Source organism: Arvicola amphibius, chromosome 1, assembly GCF_903992535.2.
Source record: "Arvicola amphibius chromosome 1, mArvAmp1.2, whole genome shotgun sequence".
Taxonomy (NCBI): Eukaryota; Metazoa; Chordata; class Mammalia; order Rodentia; family Cricetidae; genus Arvicola; species Arvicola amphibius.
In genome coordinates, this window is record NC_052047.1 from 125,440,987 (window position 1) to 125,463,239 (window position 22,253).

A 22,253-nucleotide genomic window follows, 5' to 3' on the forward strand; every position below is an offset into this window, starting at 1 on the left:
ATAGCTTGTACTGGGCTAGTAAGCTGATAATTACTCAGAGACTAGACATTTGAGATTCCCTGCAATAGACTATGTTTCAGCTACTCTGCCACAGAAATTAAGGCCAGTCACTTCAGACCACCCACAGGAAACCTCAAGTTCTGTTTTGCATGTACTTAAACTGGGCGCTATTTTAAGAAATAAGGCTTGGGGATTTTTGTTAGCTGTTGTACAAAGTGACACTCTGGTTAAGAAGGGCTTAAGTAACATGGTCTGGATTGAGAGAAGAGAAATTCTGAGAAGCTGCTCGATGACTCGGCCTAAAGCTGACAGCAACAGGGGAAGGGTCAATTCGGGCTTCCTACTTCCTGGTTCACAATTTTCTATACCAAATATTACAGTCATTTTGTCAAGGTCACCAAAGGGCAGATGTGAAGAATGCAGAAAAATATCTCAGCATAGGAAACAAAGAGGAGACTGATGGCTGGCACTCCACTCCCCCTGCAGTGAAGGCTAGCTACGTTCTTCTTTAGCTTCAGCTAAGCAAACAATGTCACGAGGAAATGAAGATGTGTGCATTTGCTTATACCCTCTTTCTGATAAAAAAAAAATATTTCCCTAAAGCCAAGCCATGTATGGAGGAGGGGTCATGAACAAGCCAGCCCGGCATCTACAGCACATACATAGAGCTGGCCAAGGGCAAAGCTTCAGATTTCTCGACTGAGAGATGAACTTCCCTAGATTATGGGAATGGAGGACTCAGGAATGCACAGAAGCACTGGGTCCAGCTATGGTAAGAGAATAAGAGTCCTATCCTGTGCTTCTGTTTCTCTCTGGCACTGTCTGCCATGTTTGAGACAAGGTCTCACCATTATCTAGACTGGCCTTGAACTTGTGATCCTTCTGCCACCCAAGGAACTGGGATTATGGGCTGCACCACCAGGACCAGGTATATTCCTATCTTATCAACAACTTCACTTCCCTCAATCAAAAGATGCAATGAGAGGTTCTCCGAGTGTGGTAAACTATGCAAGGATAAGTGGTTTTGGTTTGTGCATACTCATTTCACCTTACATATGATCATTTGGCACTGTGTGGCTGGCCAAAGACGAGGACAAAAACAGTGACAATTAAAATGTTAGCACTCTCTGGCATGGCTCATCTTCTACACAGCCAGCTATCAGTTCTGAACCAGGGAAAACTGTGGCCTCTGCCTGATCGGCATGGAGAACTGAATAACACCAGCAGAATGAAGATCTCCAATCTGAAGGCATCTCCTCTTAAAAGTGATTTACTGTGAAGCCCAACTCCAAGTGGCTTGTCAAAAGTTCAAGTGACTGAACAGGCCTTTTAAGGAGACATGGCACTTTATTTTCTTCCGTGAACCCATGTGTCAGCTCCCTGTACAACTGAAAGCCCAGAGTGGTGGAGGAACCCTTAGTCACCCAGTGTGCTGGCAGCCCAGCGCAACAGCAGCTACTTGGTGAATCTGTGCAACTGAATGTAATTACTGAATGCGAGAATGGATGACAAATGCCAAAAACACTGTGACTCAGCTAGCTCACTGCTTCCAAATGCTTCTTAGCTAGCACCCTGAGTGACAACAGGCAGAGCGCATGTGGACACCGACAGCTGAGCACACCGTTAGACGCCTGTTAGTCTCTACTCTGCAGCACCAGAGCACACAAACAAGTATTGCTTTTCTCTGAAAAGAGAAAAGCAAACAAGCAATTTGCAGTCTTTTCTCCCCTCTAACCAAAGGCATGAAAGCAAATCTGATTCATTCTCTGGGCATGGCTACCATGCCAAAGACTGCCACCTGGAAGAAGGCAGGGGCATCTAGCCTTGACTGCCAGCAGAAGTGGGCTCCTTACCTGCTGTCACCTGGGCTCAGCCCCTGCTCCAATATGCCCGCAGAAGAGGGGACAGGCCCACCCCCTGAGCTGCTGTCAGCCCTAGAGCTCTGAGAAGAGGGCTCTGGACCTGCTGGAGCCAAGGTGTTGCCATCTGTGGGCGGGAGTGGTGGCTGGAAAGCAGGGGATATATGCTTTCTATTTAGAGTGCCACCCCGCCGATGAGCCTGGAAGTCCATAAGCTTCACACCAAAGCTACACAGAGAGAAGAAATAGTCAGCACACCACGCAAGCCAACTAAAGAGACGGAAGCCCGCTGGTCCGCACAGGTTAAAACCACAAATGGGACGGCCGCCCACATTCCCCAGCATGCAGTTAGGTGGCAAGGTTGTATCAGTGGTCATCCCAATTACCAAAGTGAGTGCTTGGATCTGGCTTTAAGCCTCAGCAAAGCCAGCACCTCACACTGATCAGGTTGGTGTGTGCAGCTGAGAGCAAACAGGCAGGCCACATGTGGAGTAACACGATGTTCTGTGTCAATTCCCCTACTACCTGATTCCCACCTCAAACCTGAGTGTGGGAAAGAGGTGGAAGCCAAGCCTAGAAGCATACCAGTGCTGGCAAGAACACACCACACTGCTTCTCAGCTTGCATGGGATACAGAAACATTCACGTGTACACATGAGGAAACAGCTGAGAGCTATGTATGGCTGGAAAAAATAAGTTACTTTTGGGAGGGTGGCATCTGGAGGATGGGGCAGAAGGAAGACACTCTTCATTCAAGACCATTAATGCATAGACTTCAAAATCTTTTTTTTTTTTTTTATAAAGTTTGGAAAAGTAAAAGATACGGGACTCCATTAACTGCTGTTTACTGGAGAATATACAAAGCAGACGGCTGAGAATGGCGTGTCATGGCTAGTGAGTCTTGTAATGCCGAAACTCGAAATTGGGGACTATCTGCCACCAGGGAACAACGGTAAGGCGCTGAATGGTGCTCAGGTGTCAGAACTCAATTATACAGGATGATGGTGGATTGATTTCAGAGAGAGACCAGGGAAGTAAAGCTGTCTTGAATAAGAGAAGGCCACTGTGAGACTCAGCTGACGACCCTGGATGAAGACAGCGTGCTGCTTAGCACAGCTCTTATGGGGAGCTGCTATAAGTTGCTCTCTAAGGCGAGAATCATACATGCTCTCAATTAGCACTGAACATCTCATGAATTGTCCACAGACAATACGACGGAAAGATACTGCCTCTACGTTTAAAACATACATTTTGCCCCTCTAGAACTGTCAAATTCTGGGGCTTCTCCAGCTCAATGTTAGATTCAGCAGTTAGCAAATAAAGCAAGGCCAAGTAATGTCAAAAATATACTTCTTCACAGCTCACTGGGAAATGTGGTTATCCTTATATGATGCTCAGCCAAAATCCACACGTGTTATTATGTTTCTTTTCTCTTGTTTCCTAACACTCAAATACACTGGTGGATTTAATGTGTGTGATGCCATTCCACTGTGGGGCACATAGGGCATCAAATAAAGTCTGATGCACAAGGCATGGACGTTAACAATCTACCCCCTCCCTCACACCCCATACACACTTTGTGGTCAGATTAACGCCTGCAGAGACTGACAGTGTGGTTTCTGAATTATCTAGACTTTGTAAGGCAGGATTACACAGGGGGTCAGTAAGCCAGCACGAGATACATGGGTCCTCCTACATGATACCTACTACTTCTGCGGAAGTGACCATACGTACCTCTCCTTCTTCACCAAGTCCCCTTCCATCACTGCCATGCTGGCAGGTCGCTTCCTCTCCAGAGTCCCCGAGTCAGAGTCATTTCCAGTGTGGGTTGAGTGATTAGAATTTGGGGTAGCAAGAGGAACAAATGCTTCTGATACATTGAATTCTATCTCTGTCATAAGAGAGATAAATAAATGAGAGACTTGGCACAAAGGGGAAGCTCTCCAACATCCCAGTGGAATGACAGCCTCCATATTCCACAAGGGCAGCTCAAGCACTCTGATCTGAAAAACAGATCCTGACCCCAGCAGGAGGCAAGCCAAGAAAGGCCAGCTGAGCACACACTTCTACTGCTCTTAAGAGAAATCCGAGAATTCAGAAAGAAACAAGGACCATGGAAAACTTACTGAATAATTTAAAAAGTGACAGAGCAGTATTTTAATATAAAATAGGAATGAAAAGCATCTCAAATGCTCACTGTCTATGGCATTTATTTTTTATTTTTTATTTTTTCTTTCTTGAAGGAAATCCCAGGCAGCATGCCGATCTTCAGTCTCCTACTCATCTTCGCTAAGTAACTGCAATGAGGACAGGAAGACAGACGAGAAGAACTGAGCCCAGCCCTGGCATCAGGAGCTTACACTGTAGTGGACTGGGCAGCTGGGCTGCACTGAGAAAAGCAGGACCGGGACATGTGGACTCAACACATATGCAACCAGTCCCTGAAGAGGAAGCCACGGGAACCTCTGTGGATCCCAGGATTGCAACAAGAGAAACTGGAAAACTGACCAGCTACAGAATGAAAATGTTGTTCTCTGACTTCACAAACTAGGTCCAATCAGCCCTAGCCTTGCCTGCTTTACTTTGTATCTTTGCACAAACCAAACAACTATGCAGGTAGAGTCAAGAAACCCTGTTCTCAGGGAAGGACCTATGGGCAGTCAGCATCACCCCTGAAAACAGATCCTGGTTCCCTTTTCCCAGCATCCGAGTTTGTCAAACCTTTCTCTCTCCAATAACCTAATTTGCTATATGTTTTAAGTTTATTTTATCTATGTGGCTGCCTTCTCAGGGAATCCAGGTTCCTTCAGAGAAGACAGTATGCAATCATAGCAACAAATAAGCATTTAATATATACTGTGTGAATGTTTTAGTGAAGTTAAAGGAAACAGAAAATAGTATAATTACCATTATATCAAAATGTAAATGTACATGAATAAAATCCAAAGCAGTGTGAGAAAGTGAAACCATAATCATCAACAGGTTTTCTTCTTTTTAAAAATGTAGTATACTACTGTCATATAGCTCCAGCAATCAATGAGTCTGGAACCATGATTACCTCCAGGGAAGAACCAATCTGCATGCTGGATGATAGGTTCAATCACCGCGACCACGTGGACAGATGTGGCAGCTGCTATTTCAGCCAGTGTTCTGCAAGGAAGTTTACACAATTAAAATTCTCCACCGTGGCAGTCTCATTTCTGCAGGCTGCCAGGGCATCTCAAAGATTGCTGATGGATAAAATACTTACACACAGATACAAAATTTAAACCCACAGGCCCTATCCTATGAGTTTGTCTGTAATGGCCCAAGAGGAAAACTTATCCAACTGCTATCAATCCTTCCCTAGCAGAGTGGTAACCACCGCCGTGTCCAATGGGCAGGCACCAGGGCAGTGACATCAAGAATTAAAGATTCATCAAAGCTGGGTTTGAAACTGACTGGAAGAGGGCTTGCATTTCCACACCGCAACAGTAGCACGCACACCTGATAGGCAGACCCAAGATCATCCCAAACTATTACTGCCCATGATGACACCAAGCACATGGATTCTAAGTATCCTCATAGCCCCTGCCTTCTCATGGCAGGGCAACATACATATATATATATATGGTCTGGTTCAAGATGATAGTCCAGATGCTGAAAGGGTTTGCTACTAGGGCTCAAGAAAAAAAAAATACAGTCACTATCACTGTCACCAAACATCCTTAAGCAAAACACTATCAAAGCAAGCCACTTGCAATGTGCCTGGCGGTTACAATACACCCACAAAGCCTTAGGTTCTCTCTCAAAAGACCTGAACTGATTTTCATATGTTATGGAGCTGTTATAGTTTAGACATAAAGTGTCCCCAAGTGTTTACTGCTTGGTTTCTAAGTAGTGGATTCAATCTTGGAGAGGGACTGGGAAATAAGGGCTCTGACCTAATTGATGGATTCATAATTTGATGGCATTATGAGGAGTTGAGGCATGGAGGGAGCTGGTCACTGGGGTGTATGTGTCATGAGTCACTATCTTCTGAGTCAAGCAACATACATCTAGGTGAGTTCAGCTGCCCCCACCCTGGCAAAAGATCAACCCAGCAGGGTATGTTGATGGTGTACACCCCTGCACAGGGTAGATCAAGGCATGAGATACTCACCTGAGTATCCAGCTGCTCTTGACCCACCTGGACCTACTTGACCAAGTGCCCTGGGGTGGGGTGGGCTGTGGAGTATTATACAGGCTGAAGAAGGCCAGTGTAGGAGCTCCACCTATATGGCTATGAGGGAAGCCCTCATCTCTGTTCAGTACGGCTTTCCAGATGCAGCCAGTTGGGGCAGGAGTGCCCACACCCCTATAAGTAATCACTGGACCGAGGTTCTGTAAGGAAGCCTAAACTATAATTCACTGGTTCCCCAGAATGCACTGTGGCAGAACCAAGCCTCGGTTTGTTGCTGGGACATCAGGAGAAGAGACAGACGCTGCTTTACACCTCGAGGAAGGAATTTTATCAACAGTGCCTTTAAAGACTTCTGGTCCTTTTCTCTCTGGTTCTCTGAATCCTGGCCAGTGCGAAGTAGGTGACACTTTCTGCCTTGTCAGATGCTCACAGGCATGGAAGCAGCTGATACCTGAGACGAGGAGCCTAAATAAACCCTTCCTACTTTTAAGCTGTTCTCTCAGGTAACTGTTACCATAATGTCTGAGTCACAGGGGCCTGATTTAGGAATCGAAACTGGATTCCTAGAAACTGATTCTCAGGTCTGACTGCCTCAAACCAACCTCTCCTGTCTTGTCACTTTAACCTCAGTCCCTATCAGACAGTATGTCACCCATTGTCTAACAAGCAATTGCAGCACAATGCAAGGTCTGCTGGCAAATTATCCTTTCCCCTTCCTCACTGAGGATTCTGATCAGCTTTCATGCCCAAGTGCCTCACCAGACTGGGAGACTGTCCATGTGTATTCTATTCCAGTGATCCTTTTTATTATTTATTTATTTTTTCAAAAAACACTTTATTTAACTTTATTTCATGCGCATTGGTATAATGATGTCAGATTCTCCTGAATTGGAGCTACAGACAGCTGCAAGCTGCCGTGTGGGTGCTGGGAATTGAACCCGGGTCCTCTGGAGGAGCAGTCAGTGCTCTTAACCACTGAGCCATCTTACCAGCCCCCAGTGATCCTTTTTAAAGAGACTCTGCTGATTATTCGCAAAACTTCCTTTCAGGCCTTTCGCAGAACTTTGGAGCTCCTTCCTAGCCTTTGTTTATGGCATTTCCTGACAAGTTTCTAGGTGTTAGAAAGTGTGTCTATTATTGTTAAATGTACTGACTTTTAACCAACTGAGCCACACTGTTTTTTGAAGTTTGTTTTTTCCTTTGAACATTCTTCTTGCCCTCACAGTTAAACACCTACAACACTTTCTATGTTGGTGTTTTTGGTCGGGGTTTATCTGCTCTATGATCTCTGCATTTAGCCTGACTTCCTACTTATTTGTAGTTTTGCTTTATTACACTGTATGCTGACAACTACTTTTTGAAACAAGACTGGGCATACATGAGCAAGGGGATGACTGATTTGAACTGTGTCTTTGCAAAGCAGGCCAGCAGCAACGATGCAGTGACGGGTAAGGACAAAGACTCTGACCAGTGTCTGAACCCCACCACTGCCTGGGCAAAAGATTGGCTCTCCTCAGACTCAGCATCCTCATCTATGGATCTGAAATAGTCTGGGAACTGCACAAGATGATGTGTGAGGACAAAGACCACCTGCAGATGACAACCTGCTCTCCAGCTGATTGCTTGTGCCCACCTCTTCTACTTAACCCACACTGCTCAATGCCAGCAAAAGCTTCCTAAATGTAGCCCTGTGAAGTGGCTCTGCTTAGGATCCTATCAGTTACTTCCACACTGCTGTGACAGAAGGGCTTAAGGAAGCAGAGGTTTGTTTTGGCCCATGGTTCCCATTATACCAACGTGAAAGAACTGTCATGGCAGTCAGAACTGCTTATGTGGAGGATGCTCATATGGAGGAGAACCAGCAGGCAGGAACCAGGCCAGGCATCATCTTCAAAGGCAACCCCTAGAGACCTACCTCCACTAGGCATGCCCCATTTCTCAACAGCTCTGCACCCCCACAAAACAGTGCCATGAGTGGGAAATAAATGTTTAAAATGAGCCCATGAGGAACATTTTAGATTAAAACACAGCAGGAACCTTGACAATTCCCAAAGGACCCAGGAAAGAAAGTTCCGAACAAGCCAGCAGCACGCACAGGCCCTTCATAGCCTGCCTCTGATCTGAGGCATTTTCCAGTTACCCAAGACCATCCTCAAAGGGCAGACACCATGCTCTGCCTGCCTACGGGGCTTTCCCTGATCTCAGTGCCAGGGGCAGGAAACTATTCCTTCACTAAGGTGAACACGTGCTGCTCCCAGGCGGGTGCTTGCCAGCCTCCTCAGTCTGCCACAGCAGTTCACCTATACTGCCAGCGTGAAGGGGCAGAACAGGATGCCCCTGAGGTACAGGGGTATTCTGAGGTTAAAGCATGTGGAAAAAGCAGATGCTAGAGGGAGCTCTGGCTTTCTTTTCCTTTCCGAGAGCCCGAGATAACATCGTGAAAAACACCTTCCCCACACTGAAGAAAAGAAACATTCTTGCCACCCATGACAGGCTGACAGGGCTAATCTGTACACATAAACTGTTGGGCCAATCCATATCTTCCTAGCACGTTTCTACACTCAACTGTCCAGCCTAAATCCACCTCGCCACATGCTCACAACTACCACACTGCTCAGCTATAGCAGCACTTCCTGTTTCTTCTGTCAATTTGTTTTATGTCAGTTAATTCTCAGGCACAGCTACAGACACTTAAGGGCTTGGGGCACAGGTCTGTCCCCCTTGTACTGCATGCACACGGATGTGTGTCTAGCTTTTCACCACATGGGCTGTTTAACTGCTCAGGAGTGGACACTCTCTTAGGGCAGGGACAACGTTTCCTCTGTCTCTGCTGCACAGAGACAACACCGAGTTCACAGCCGTGTCCTTAAAACATCAGCTGGATGAAAAGTCAACTTTGGAACACCCTGAAGTCACCTACTGTCTGAGTGTGTCTCTTGAACTCTACTGCTACCCATGCTAATTGCCAGGAAGGAGAAGCTTAGGCATGAGGTGAAGAAGAATCACTTACCCTTCTTGTTTGGCCCACAACAGGTTAGGGCCCAGCACAATGGCAATGTTGCTAGGAGTCATTTTATTAACATCACTGGTCTGGGCAAGCTTTGCAAGAAACTTGATTAAATACCTAGGAGAGAAAACAGAAGGGCAGTAGCATCACCGAAACACTGTGAGTATCCCTCCCTGCCTGCCTAGGGTTTGGCACAGATGGCTCAGGTGTTTACTACAGGCTGTTGCTAAACTGGGACCCGGCTCATGGACAGTGCTGCTCACACTTCTCGTGTACTTTATTCAAAACAGGTTATTGAAGGCTCCAAGGGAGAAAACAGGTCCAACATCATCACATCGATTTAACTGTATCTATTTCTAATTTGTGTTTCCTTTATAATCTTTCCTTTACCCCTACATGAATTATACCATGATTAATAGTGGGCTTAATATATGCTTAATAAAAAGTAGTTTTAAAACAGAAACTGTATTTGAAAACCCTTATTTTAATTATGAAAATATCCAATTACTTCATATGCTGTTATAAAATAACATTATAAAAATGAGCCATTATGAACAACCAAGCTGTCCATCAATGAAAACAGGTTAGATAAAGTTCAGGCTGCCTTGATCTATAGTAGAGTACAATGCAAACACAAAAATCACGTAGTGATATCAAAAACTGTCAAGGACAGATTAAGCAAAGATCTGAAGCAAAGTAGGCAAAGGAGAGATTATGTACATCATGTACACTATCATCCAGGCTAAAACAAAAAGTGGGTTCAGGGGAAGATGGAGGTAGGAATGGGGTGGGTATAACCACAATTCACTGTATACGTATATGAAATTCTCAAACAAGAAAATGTTATTTTCAAAAAGTGGGCAATGAGAGAAAAAATATGTATTATGAATGTACTTGCACATGGGCACACACATGCATGCACGCATACAAACACACGCACACACACAGAGGCTCTTGTAGAGTGGAAAGATACTGAAGAAACTGTAGATTCTGTATCTCAGAAGAACTAGGTGGCTATGGACAAGAGATTGTTCAATGTGTATCTTTTTGAACTTGGGACCATCAAAATGCCCTTCATTATTTAAAAAAAAAAAAAAAGCAAAGGTTATGGAGAAAAGGAAAGAAACCAAAAGATCAGACACCAACATGCTAAGGACTGTAACTAAGTTGCCACATCGCACTAAATAGATCTCCATTATTTGCATTCGGACAAGGTATATTACACTTTATCAACTAGGGATGTTACAGATACTAGCAGTAACTATCTTTGCTCACAAGGCAAAGCCAATCCTTCAAATGCGGAGAGGGAGTATCAGATATAGCTGAGATAAAGACCAAAACCAAGCTCAAGTCAGGTAGCATTTCACACAAATCACCTGCAAAATGAATTTTAAACAAATTTATTTATTAATGTATAAACAAATTTATACATTTATTCCTGTGTGTGTATCAGAGAGAAGTGGGGAAAGACAAGGAGAGGACAGAAGGACACATCCTTCAGAGTCAGTTCTCTCCCTCTTTCTCGTGGGTCCCAGGAACTCATCTTGTTGGGCTCAACAGCAAGTGCCTTTACCCAATGAGCCATCTTGCTGGACCTTTGGCTTGATTTTAACTGGAAATTCCCTGGGGCTACCCTTCCTCCACACCTCTTCCAGGTTATAGAAGTCCAAGGGAGAACAGCAGTCCCAGAAGTTTGCCCATGGGAAGTTTTCTTAAAGACATTATTTAATAACATACTGAAATATAATCTCCACTGTACAGTGACTTGAGCATATGAAAGGGCACAGAAACAGTAACTACTGATTAACTGTGAATTTACATAAGGGACAGCTTAGGCTCCAAATACAATATACAGCCCACTGAAGCTTCTCATAGCAGTGTTTCTGCTAACAGCTGCAGTGTCCAAACGATCAGACCATTTACATATCAGCATCACCAGTACACCAAGCACACCCACCCCATCCCAGCAGCTCCGTATTATTTTTCAAAGCCTTCTAAATATGCCAAGCATGCTTGATGTAGGGTCATCTCGGAAGAAACATATCCACTCCAGGGTCTCTGCACCTTCATTTATAGAATCATATACACTCTGAAGGCTAATTTGATGTCAACTTGACATACCTGGGAAGAGGTAATAACTGAGGGAAAGCATCTACCGGACTGGCCTGTGGGCATGTCTGTGGTGCTTTCTCTTGATTAATGACTGATGTAGGCGGGCTCAGCCTACTGCAGACAGTGCCATCCTTGGGTAGGTTGACCAAGGCTACGTGACCGCTAAAGAGTAAGGCTGGGAGTAAGAATAACACAGTGTCTGCCACAGTCTCGCCTTCATTTGTGCCTCCAGGTTCCCGCCAGAGTCCTGCCTTGGCTTCCCTCAATGATGGATTGTAACCTTAAAGACAAACCCTTTCCCACCCCAGGCAGCTTTTGATTATGATGCTTAGCACACAGCAAACTCAAACACATACCTAAAGTTAATAAAGTTTTGTGGTGGCAGCTTCTGACACGTCGTCCATAAATACTGAAGTTTTTTGTCTTGATCCTGCACACTAGGAAAGAAATGTACACAAGAATTGATAAAAGCACACACCATTGATCCCCATATTAATGTGTTATTATAGCTCAGATCTGCAATGCCTCTCAGAGGTGCCTGTGCTAAAGGCTTGGTTGACAGTCTGTGGTGCTAGCAGGAGATGCTGGAACCTTCCTGAGGTAGGGTACAGTTTGAAGACTTGATGCTAGAGGGAGGTCTTAGAACTCTAGTCCCTACCGTGTGTCTACTGGCCAGCATGAGGCGGACATGCTTCTACCACCATAATGTACGGTGTAGCCACAAGTCTGAAGCAACAGGAACTGAACCTATGACCCCAAGAACCATAATAAACCTGCCCTCCTTTAAGCTGATTATGTCACATATTTCTTATAGCAGGAAACTAATGCATGTTCTTTATCAAGTGAAGCTTGGCTCTGTTTTCAAAACTGCAAGATAGCACTGATCTGGGAAATAAATAATTTTGGGGTCAAATCCCAGTTCCACACTATTAGACTAGGAACAGGTACTTTATCTCACCAAGTTTTGCAGGACAAGGGAAGAATGTTGATTCTGTTGAACGATATTAAGGCTAGAGGCAGAATCCTGTGATATCACCATGCCCCAACCTTGGCACAAGCAGACACCTACCACTGAAAATTCTAAGAATGGGCGTATTAATTAGCAGCATTATGAAGCCTAGCGTTCCTTAACATAAAGGCAGCCTGGCACAGAACAACAGCCAAGCTCCCAGGAGCCCAGACCTCTGATCTTTCTTGGTGTCAACTCTGCTCCAAAGCTCCAGGCTGGGGCTAATTCCTGTGTGGAACAGTTTTAAGAGCTCTGGTTCTACACAGCTTTGACGCAGAAACTTCCATAAACACGAGATGGGAAGAAAAGAACCTACAAAGTCACAACTCTGTCCTCTAGAGAGTGCAGCAGGTAGCCACAGTGCTGATGAGTTACAGTACAGGAAGTCACCTGATTATACTTTAGAGGCCAGTTACCAAGCCACCAGGATGGCTTTTTCCAATATTTTTCTACTATAGCATCTATCTCCCAGCAGACAGACGCCTCCTCCTTAAGGAAGAATTTTGGAGTCTAGGAACCTAGAGGAGAGTTGAGGTGAGGAGACTACCCAATACAAGAAACCCTATTAATGCTGACTGCTGACTGCTGACTCATTTAACTCAGTCAAAAGACAGAGTGAGAACTTGTCCTTGAACTTAAAACCTCACCACCTACCAGGGAGAAAGTCTCTTAGTCCACAGTGATTACAGATCCCTGAGAAGCAACATAGTGATCACCATGATGGCTCTATCTAATCATGGTCAGCTAGGAAGGAAAGTGACAGGGTGAGCAGAAGCGGGAAGGGCAGAGGTGGGGGTGAAACTAGTTGGTCCTTCCTCGGGACTGAAGAATCAGACAATCCAGAGAGGAAGTGAAAAGTAACAAGATCACCCGGTTGGCCAAGGAGAAGCTGACAGCATCTGAAATACACTGTCCTGTTACTAGGCAGGCTAAGCTGAGGGTGGAAGACAAGATCAAAGAATGGGTGAAAACTTTGGGGCAGAGAGGTCTCCATCTGGATGCCCGCTCTGACAATTCCCAGTTCCTGTATCTGTACAATAAAGAAGAATATGTGCCTATTCTGGATGCTCGAAGCTTATTAAGAATGGCAGGAGGCAGTACCGCAAAGCTTAGCACACAGTAGACACTGAGAAAAACACTGTTACTGCAAGTAAGGGTCTTAATCTAATGCCGAAGAGCTGAACCTGCAAGCAGCCAGTAGCACAGTTACCCTATAATGCATGACCCCAGTTGCAGAGGGGTTTGAGACCAGCTACTTCATTAATGTGGTGAAGCAATACTAGTTCATGAGCTCTTTATAGTAGCAAAACTGAGTATGTTCCCTCTGGATGCGGGTAGAACAGGAACACATCCTTATGCATGTATTTCATTGTCCCGTGAATCCTGAGAGTACAAGGACTTACAAACGGGGCACAGTATTTCATCATTGCTTTGAACTTTTAAAACAACATTTTAAACTTACCTTGCAACTTGTGTCCATTCTTCATACAGATTGAAAGTCATCAAGGGCTCAGGTAATTCCCGCAAATAGGACTTCAAAGCACCTAAAACCATGAACACATTCTGAGCATGCAGTAGGGGCCAAAGCTGCATTGTTCTGCAAATGAAAAATATCCCACATACAGTCTTCCAAGATGCACAGAACAAATCATGATCTGGCAGCAGTGCTTATACAATAAAGCCTTGCAAAAGAAATTCAGTTCTTTGTAAAAAATACACCAAGAGAGCAATGGAAAATAAAATTCACTTTAAGGTAATTCTATTAACATACAAAATTTCTCCAGGCAAACGTAGGTCATGGGTGTGACAGGAAGGAAGAAATATATCTTCAAAATAAATAAAAGCTACATCTGAGCACAATGTCTTTACTGAAAAGAAATTTAGCCACAAAAGCAGGGCTGGCCTCATGGGTAGAAGACAAGAAAGAGACTCCATCATGTGAAAGGACAATCCTTGGCATTCTAAACAAGAGTGCCGTGTTTGTCACAGCTACCTTCTTCACCTTTGCTTAACAGGGAGTGAGGGGGAGAAGAGAAGCCAGAAAGAAGAGAAAAGGTGTATACACGTGCACACACAGTGCAGGTTAGGAGACTCCATTAGTGACCTGGTCAACCACTCCTCAAATGACAGCTGTTCTTTCTGCTGGCGATCTGAGCTAGAACTTGTTCCCACTAAAGACAGCTAGGTTTGCAGACAGTCCTTGGAGTTTACCTGCTACAGCATGGGGGTCTGAATAGAATTCATCCAGGTGAGATGTGGAGCAGTCTAGAGCAGCTTTCAACTTCTTTAGCTTAGAGGCTCCAGCCCCAATCCGAAAAAGGCCCTAAAGACAATAAAAAGCCACCAGCATCAAGTCAGAGCAGAATCTCACCCTGGGGATCTTCAGCTTGCTTGTGAGAGCAGCCACAGTGCCCATCTTACAACACCATTCCAAGGAATGAAGAGTGTGGTGTGTGCCCAGCATATGGTGACAGGCAGAACAAACTTTCTTTTTTTTTAAATTGATTTTATTGTGCTATACATTTTCTCTGCTCCCCTCCCCTTTAGCCCTCTCCCATGGTCCCCATGCTCCCAATTTACTCAGGAGATCTTGCCTTTTTCTACTTCCCATGTAGATTAGATCCACATGTCTCTCTTAGGGTCCTCATTGCTGTCTAGGTTCTCTGGGATTGTGATTTGTAGGCTAGTTTTCTTTGCTCTATCTATCTATCTATCTATCTATCTATCTATCTATCTATCTATCTATCTATCTATTTATTAATACAATATTCTGTCTGTGTGTATGCCTGAAGGCCAGAAGAGGGCACCAGACCTCATTGCAGATGGTTGTGAGCCACCATGTGGTTGCTGGGAATTGAACTCAGGACCTTTGGAAGAGCAGGCAATGCTCTTAACCACTGAGTCATCTCTCCAGCCCTTTGCTTTATGTTTAAAGACCACTTACAAGTGAGTACATATGATAATTGTCTTTCTGAGTCTGGGTTACCTCACTCAATATGATGTTTTCTAGATCCATCCATTTGCCTGCAAATTTCAAGTTTGTGCACTGGCACAGGAGACCACTTCCTAAATAGAACCCCAGTAGCACAAACACTGAGAAAAACAATAAGTGGGAGCTTCTGTAAAGCAAAGGACATAGTCAACAAGACAAAACGGCAACCTACAGAATGGGAAAAGATCTTCACCAGTACACAGACCTTCTTAATGATAGTTCTCGATCTATGGAAAAGCTTTTATATCTCACAGCATTGACTACTGAGTACTATATCTTACAAATTTAGTTATTTTTACAAAAATGACATCTCAGTAAAAACAGACCAGACTGCATGCCACTTTCACTAACCTCAATGTGACTTAAAGGAAAGGAAGAGAAAGGAAGGAGAAAGGAAGGAAGGAAGGAAGGAAGGAAGGAAGGAAGGAAGGAAGGAAGGAAGGACAGACGGAAGGAAGGACAGACGGAAGGAAGGATGGACGGACGAACACATAGAGAACAAACCAAGAGAGGCAGGTATATAAAGAACAGTGGACCAGGATTTAGGAAGCTTGTGCTTAAGCAGTAAGTTGTCAGGTTTCTCAACACTTCATACACCCAGAGATTCTTCACTGGGAACAAGAAGGAAGTGGTGGGGGGTGTCAAGGACAATCAGAAGAGTCGCTGGAGAACAAAAGCAGGCCCAGTTGAGAAGCATGGACTGAGGCTTTTGAAAGTTGAAGTTAGATACCAGAAGCCAACATGAGAGCTTCCAGGATGTTCTTAATTTGGGTTGGACTAAATACCAAAGTTTTATCTGTGAAAACTCACAGTAGTTCACCTATAGAGCCTCTGTTCTTCTGCATGTGAGACTTCAACAAACAAATCTTTTTTTTTTTTTTTTTTCCCTGACAGGTTTCTCTGTGTAGCCTTGACTGTTCTGGGACTCTCTGTAGACCAGGCTGGCCTCAAAGTCAGAGATCCAGCTGCCTCTGCCTCCCAAATGCTGGAATTAAATGCAAGTACCAGCATCACCCAGCTACAAAAGATTCTTTAAAGGACAAAGAATCTTACATTTTGAATCTAGCTCTGCCCTGGCATGAACTCCTTACATGTTTACCTCTATGTACAGGGAGAAATAAGAGCTGTCCTGCTTGGTTCATGCAGGTATTTTTGGTATGGATCACATAAAATGCAATACATATGTATACCCTTTGCACAGCACACAAAATGCAAGACTGTCGTGAACAAAAGGTCATGGATGTTCTCAGCCACCAAAGCATTGTCCCAAACCATAAACAGAGATTGAAAGGAGACAGGACGGCAAAAGGTCGCAGTGCACTGCAAGCAGAACGAGTGCACTGTTCTGTGAGGCCGCACTTTATTAAATTAAGGTGCATGAATCATTGAAAAATAGGGATCATGGGGAGAGAGGTTTGAAAGCCAATTGGTCTATACCTCCACACTGGCTGTAGTATAAAGTACATGGGGTGGGGGGTAGTGATGTGGACAGAAGAAGGGTCAAATGATTTGGCAGGTGGAATCTGGGGTGCCTCTCACCTCCTCTTTCATGCCAGTCTCCAGCAACAACATGACGCAGGCCTCAATAGGGAGAGCAATCTCACGACCACTCCTCTTCAGGTGTTCCTCCAGGGGTGTACCGAAGGCTGGCTTCTCTGCCCACTTATCTAGAGCAGAAAAGAGCTGGTAAGACCTCTGACCACCTCATGAATCCCTGAGAATTTTCTTTCCATAGTACCAAAGGGCTCCTTTGTAGACTGGTGGCTGGGGCTTGGGGAAAGGAGAAACACCTAGACATTTGTAAGTGTAAGTGAGCACAGCCCATGTGTCAGGCCAGGACAATCACTGGGGGACAGAGGCTCCTACCACACCCTATGGCACGACTTGCCCAGGGGAGATACTGATGGTGGCCTTGAACCTGTACCACATACAGTCAATACTTGTGGAGCCAATACTTTAAGGCCTTGCATTAAAATACAGGCTACATCTGGGCACACTGTCTTTACTGACATGCAAAGCAGGACTGGCCTCATGGGTAGAAGACAAGAGACTCCGTCATGTGAAAGGCCAATCCTTGGCATTCCAAACAGGAGCTTTTGTTTGTTATCAAGACCAAAAAAGGTCAAGGGGGAGGCAAAGTAGAAAACACACTGTGGTATGCAATACTGTCTGCTAACCTGTGTCTAGTTTAGAAACCTCTGAGGAGAAAAACTTTGATGTACGTGGTTCCCAAGCAGCTTGGGCTAAAGGCTGTGCTGATGGTGGTGGCATCAGTGTTTTATGACTTTTGGGTCACAGGCCCTATTTCATGCACTACAGATCTGAGGCAGCTCAGCAGAAACATGCACGATGAAGCAGTCATAGAAGAATTTGGAACATGGACATGCTAAATCAGAATATGAGGTGCTTGTTTGGCCTGGCCTTCCTGTGGGCACTGCAGAGGCCTAGCGCTGCCTGGAAAGCACACAGAAACAAAGAAGAAACCAGCACATGAGCCTGTGCAGCTAAGGAAGAACGTACATTCTCCCCAGCCCAGCCTCTGATGGATGGCCCTTCCATCACCACCCTGCTACTGGAGGGCTGGATCTACACAGGGCTGTCCAGGGACATTTCCCTCCCCTCCACGCGTGGGATGGGCTCCTTCCACCTATACAGAGAGGAAGGGAGAAAACAAAACACCACAGATGCACAGGCCTAAGAAATGATTGGAAGTTTAAAATGACAGCAAGAGGAAGTGAGGAAAGATGAGAAAAAGGGGTGGAGACAGAAGACAGCGAATGAAAACACAGGCCAAGTATACGCCACTCTCAGCTTCTCACCTTTGGCCATGTGCTAGCCCTGTCCCGGGGACTTTTCTAACAGATAAAAGTGTCTGGACCAGTCACAAGACAGAGATCTATGACAGTTGTCTAGAAGTCTAGATCTTATCTAGACTACTCTGTCCCTTTTACTTAAAGCATTGGTGGTCAACCATGCTCAAAATGGTCATGAGAACATTTTCTTAGTGGATACATGAGAGGCACTTGGAAGTTTTGCATATGATACCTATCATCACCCCTACAACATGTCCAACCCTAGACACTAATGTCAAACAGAAGACATAAGCTGGGAGGAAGGAGCCCAACGCCTTGCCTAAGTCCTGCTTCCTGTCTCTGTAGTCTATTGTAAAATTATGGTCCCGGCCCTCAAACTAAAAATCTCAACTTTTAAAAGAGCAAAATGTCTTAACTAAGAGTCATGAGTTCAATCACAAACCTTGAACAATCTCAAAAGGGAGTTAGGTAGGAGGCAACCAAGAGAACTGCAGCAGCATTTTGGTGGCTGTGTCTCCCGTCAGTCAGAATGCCCTGGAGTGAATGTCCTCGAAGCTGCTCAAGGCTCATGACTGCTACACAGAACACTACTTCCCCATACACGTGCACCTACAAAGGCTCTGCATCTCTGCCCCTCGGTGAACTTGTCCAGAGCATCAGAAAAAGAACCATAAAAGGGAGATCCAATCCACCATGATTTGGGATGAGAAAGGGCCATCTTTTCCCATAAATATACACCTACCTCATAAATATTTATAAAAACTTTAAAACCAATGACACAAGGCCCACTGTGCTGCCTCCTGCCTTTGCGGCGGCCCACTGCAATCTCTCTTTGGAGTGCCTGTCCTGCCACATAAACTTCTGCTTAAGCTTTTCCTGTCTGTCCACTCACTCTCCGTTGAGAAGACAAGAACTGCGACCTCCGTATCACTGAGAGATGGCCACACTCGGTCCTCTCTTAGAATGCTGTAGTCAACACTAGCAGAGGATGGCTCACCACCCACTGTGGAGTGTCAACAGCAGAGGGAACAAATGAGAACTTCTGACCTAGACACAATTCCAAAGGCAAGTTCCAGTTCAAGAGTTGGCCTTCAAACAACAGGCCTACTATGTGTCAAGTACTGCAGCAGGCACACAAAATTCTTATGGCCCCCCCCCCCCCAACACACACTTTCACAGTAAGAGCAACTGGACTATGAAGGACACATAAGACAGACACATAAACATGTAACAGACATTAAACAGACAGGACATAATGCTAAGACGAGGCGATCAATGGTATAGACGAGGGTCGCAAACGCAGTTGTCTGTGGGCCAGGCTGGAGAGGCTGTGGCTGCAGCCACTCTGAGAGCTGGATGGAGGTCTCCACAGTGGAAAGCATGCTGTTCTGAGATCTTTGAAATGTTAACGAGAAGCCTGAGGCCAGGACTTCAAAAAGTGTCTGGTCTTTCAATGGTGGCAACTAATTTTTTAAATAAATTGGAATGAGCTATAGCTGTTTGCGACTTCTGGTGTAGACCATCAATGTGACAGCAATTCAGAGACAAAGTACTCAGTGCTGGCTGCAGTGGTTAGAGAAGGCTCCTCAAAGGACGTGAGTGAGGCAGGGACTGATGGGCATCAAGAAGCAGACAAGCACACGCAAGGGAGCTGGCTGGGAACAGCACTAAGGGACAAGGAAATGAAAGTGCAGGGGGCTGGTGGGACAGAAGGAAGGTGGAGCTCGGTGCCAACTACCCAGAACCCAGTCATAGGTAGGCAAGGGGACAGAGTGATGGCTCTCAGGTTTCACAGTTGCAGAGTGTGAAAAAGGGCAGTAAGAGAAGACAAGGAGGGAAAAACAGCTGAGCAGGAGGTCTTGGGTGCTGTCTACGGTCAAAGGCAAAGGAGCACAGATCCAAGGGAACTAACTGATGCTTACGGTGCAGTGGGGCGGGAGGGGGCTGTCAAGATGCAAAATGTCTAGAAAGAGAAACCGGATGAGGGAGGAGAGGAAGAGCAAAAGAATGGGAATGGACTCAGAAAAGGCTGACTGCTGGGTGGTACAGAATCAAAGGCACATGGAATCCTAACCGGGAAGGAAGAGTGAGACCAGAAGGATGTCCTCAGTGCTCACCTGGGCTGTGTCAAACACCAAGATTTGGGGGAAAGGTTGCTGCTCCTTGGGGAACTGTAATTTCTTTTAATGGTAGAGTGGGCACAGAAACCAAACTGCAAAGGTTTATGAGTAGGAAGGTGAACAGCAAGGTGGATATCGGAGTTCTCCGGGTTTGGGGACAGAAAGTTCCCACTGCATGATTTTTTTTTCTCCTAAAGATATGCTGAGTCTTTCTGAGAGAAGGCCACTGAAGAAAAGAAAGGTAGGTACAAAGGCAGGCAGAGGCGAGCGAGTGACCCGGGAAAGACAGCACGTCTCTTTACAGCGATGCCTGTCACAGTCCAGCCTTCCAAGCTCTTCTGTCCTGAGCTCCCCTTCGCTCCCCTGACTTTCTGTATTATTTCTCTGAGGAAGAACACTGAACAGGGATGACTAAGAAATCCAGCCTTCTTGCTTATGTTAATATTCAACTCTTCCCCACTGAGTTTTCACCATTCAAAGGCCAGAATGACACCTACATCTTGTCCCATGCAGGGCCCATCCAGCAGTGGACATCTTACAAACAATGCTCTCAACACTCTGTCCTGAAAAGAATGGCCAGGCACTGAGACACACTGCACCGCACACGGCACTGCTCCAGACCCTATGCCCGCAGTCAGGCTAGAGGAGCTCTGACTCCACAGTGTAAAGCATCCACAGAGTAACTCATCAGGGCTTCCTGAAACTTAGGTGAACACATGGCATTCTCTAGGGGACCAGCCGCCCACACATTTGTGAACACCACACATTTGCCCACCTCAGCACCTGGCCAGATACCCTTGCAGTACCAGCTCAATGGCTCCACAGGCCATTTGGATGTACAGTCCAAATGTCAGCTCTATGTACCAAACAAAACAAGAGTCAGCTCTCTGTAACTGTGAACTAACAAAGTCAACAACTTCAGACCAAAAGCCTCTGGAAAGACTGTGGGCACAGGGCACTCGCCTCGTATGTGTATGACCGTTGGTTCTATCCTAGTACTACAAGGGAAAAAGAGAGAAAAGAAAGAAAGAAAAAGACACTGGAAAAGGCTGATCTGAACCAAGTATGTAGGGACTTTCGTTTTCTTGTCATTATTTCTCAAACAATGCTATTTTTATGTAGCCCTGCATTATCATAATAGACATTGTAAGTCATCTGGAAATTGAAAAATACAGGGTGTGTGTGGAGGGTGTTTGTAAACACTATGCTGCTTTACATAAGGGACTTGGAAGTCTGAGACTTTTGTTCTAGAGAACCAATTCCCTCATGGACACCAAGAGACAAATACAGAAACCCAAAGATAACAGAATAATTTCTGCCTCAACAACTGCCCACATCTGCTGATAACTATTCTAAGGTAAATCAGTGAGAAATAAACAGCAAGAACTGAGATTGGGGGGAGGCTTTACATACCCAACTTAAAACTACATACCAGGGGAGAGTTCAACACACTGCTAGACAAAACAGTTACATGCTTCAGCAGAGCAGACAAAATATCAGAGCTGGTAAGAGAGCAAGAAATAGAAGAAAGAATCTTTCTACTGAAGGTTAGAAAGAGGCAGCCATGGCCTTGTGATTTGATTACAGTGACTGATGTGGCATTAAGGGCTGGCTTGTCAAATTCTTCCTTGAAAAATCTGGACTACATTTTCTAAAAGGGATGGATGCTCCCTATGGAACAGATAACCGCTGGGAAAGGATAATTAGATGGCAGAGGTTTGCAAACCTGTTCAAGTAGCAGAGAGGCTGCTTATCTTCAATGGAAGGTGTTGGAAAGTGCAATGCTCCGTTAGTGTGTTAATTAGGGTTTGGAAGAAATTAGAGAATGCAGCAAGAATGAAATTACGCTGGGAAATGCTAGGCAGAGGCTCATTTCAAGGAAAGGCATGCAGAGGCAGGGTGAAGAAGAACAGAGGTGGGGGCGAGAGGAGGCATCAGCGGACACGCAGGTTACATTACCTTGATGGGCGCGCATTTCGGGAAGGGCCTTTTCTAAGACTGCTAATGCTTTTCTATGGTAATCTGCTTGGGCTTCTAATAACTGAGAACAGACCCACATTCAAAAACAAAAGTAACGTTAGCATTGGATGGACACAGACACAATGGTTGAGCAAAACTGAAAATCAACTCTTTCCATAACCCTTAAATCATTCGATTTTTATAACGTGTTAACGTTCGG

The 22,253-nt window shown here is 45.2% G+C and overlaps 1 protein-coding gene across 7 annotated transcripts in view; it reads right to left on the reverse strand.

Annotated features, from left to right (window-relative positions):
* Nucleotides 1-22,253, reverse strand: part of Arhgap17 (Rho GTPase activating protein 17) — a 92,852-nt gene that overhangs the window by 13,336 nt on the left and 57,263 nt on the right. For 5 of the 7 annotated variants that reach the window (XR_005284646.1, XM_038322410.1, XM_038322438.1 and 2 more), the window contains exons 9-17: nt 22,034-22,115; nt 16,681-16,808; nt 14,361-14,472; nt 13,612-13,693; nt 11,497-11,577; nt 9,032-9,145; nt 4,918-5,009; nt 3,594-3,750; nt 1,854-2,087 (exon numbers count right to left, since the gene is read on the reverse strand). Coding sequence is in view for 6 of the 7 variants with exons in the window: in XM_038322410.1 (XP_038178338.1) it covers nt 1,854-2,087; nt 3,594-3,750; nt 4,918-5,009; nt 9,032-9,145; nt 11,497-11,577; nt 13,612-13,693; nt 14,361-14,472; nt 16,681-16,808; nt 22,034-22,115 (1,082 nt within the window). In the remaining variant the exon portion in view is untranslated. The remainder of the gene's footprint in view (nt 1-1,853; nt 2,088-3,593; nt 3,751-4,917; nt 5,010-9,031; nt 9,146-11,496; nt 11,578-13,611; nt 13,694-14,360; nt 14,473-16,680; nt 16,809-22,033; nt 22,116-22,253) is intronic. The other 2 variants (XM_038322446.1, XM_038322455.1) reach the window with 1 other exon arrangement.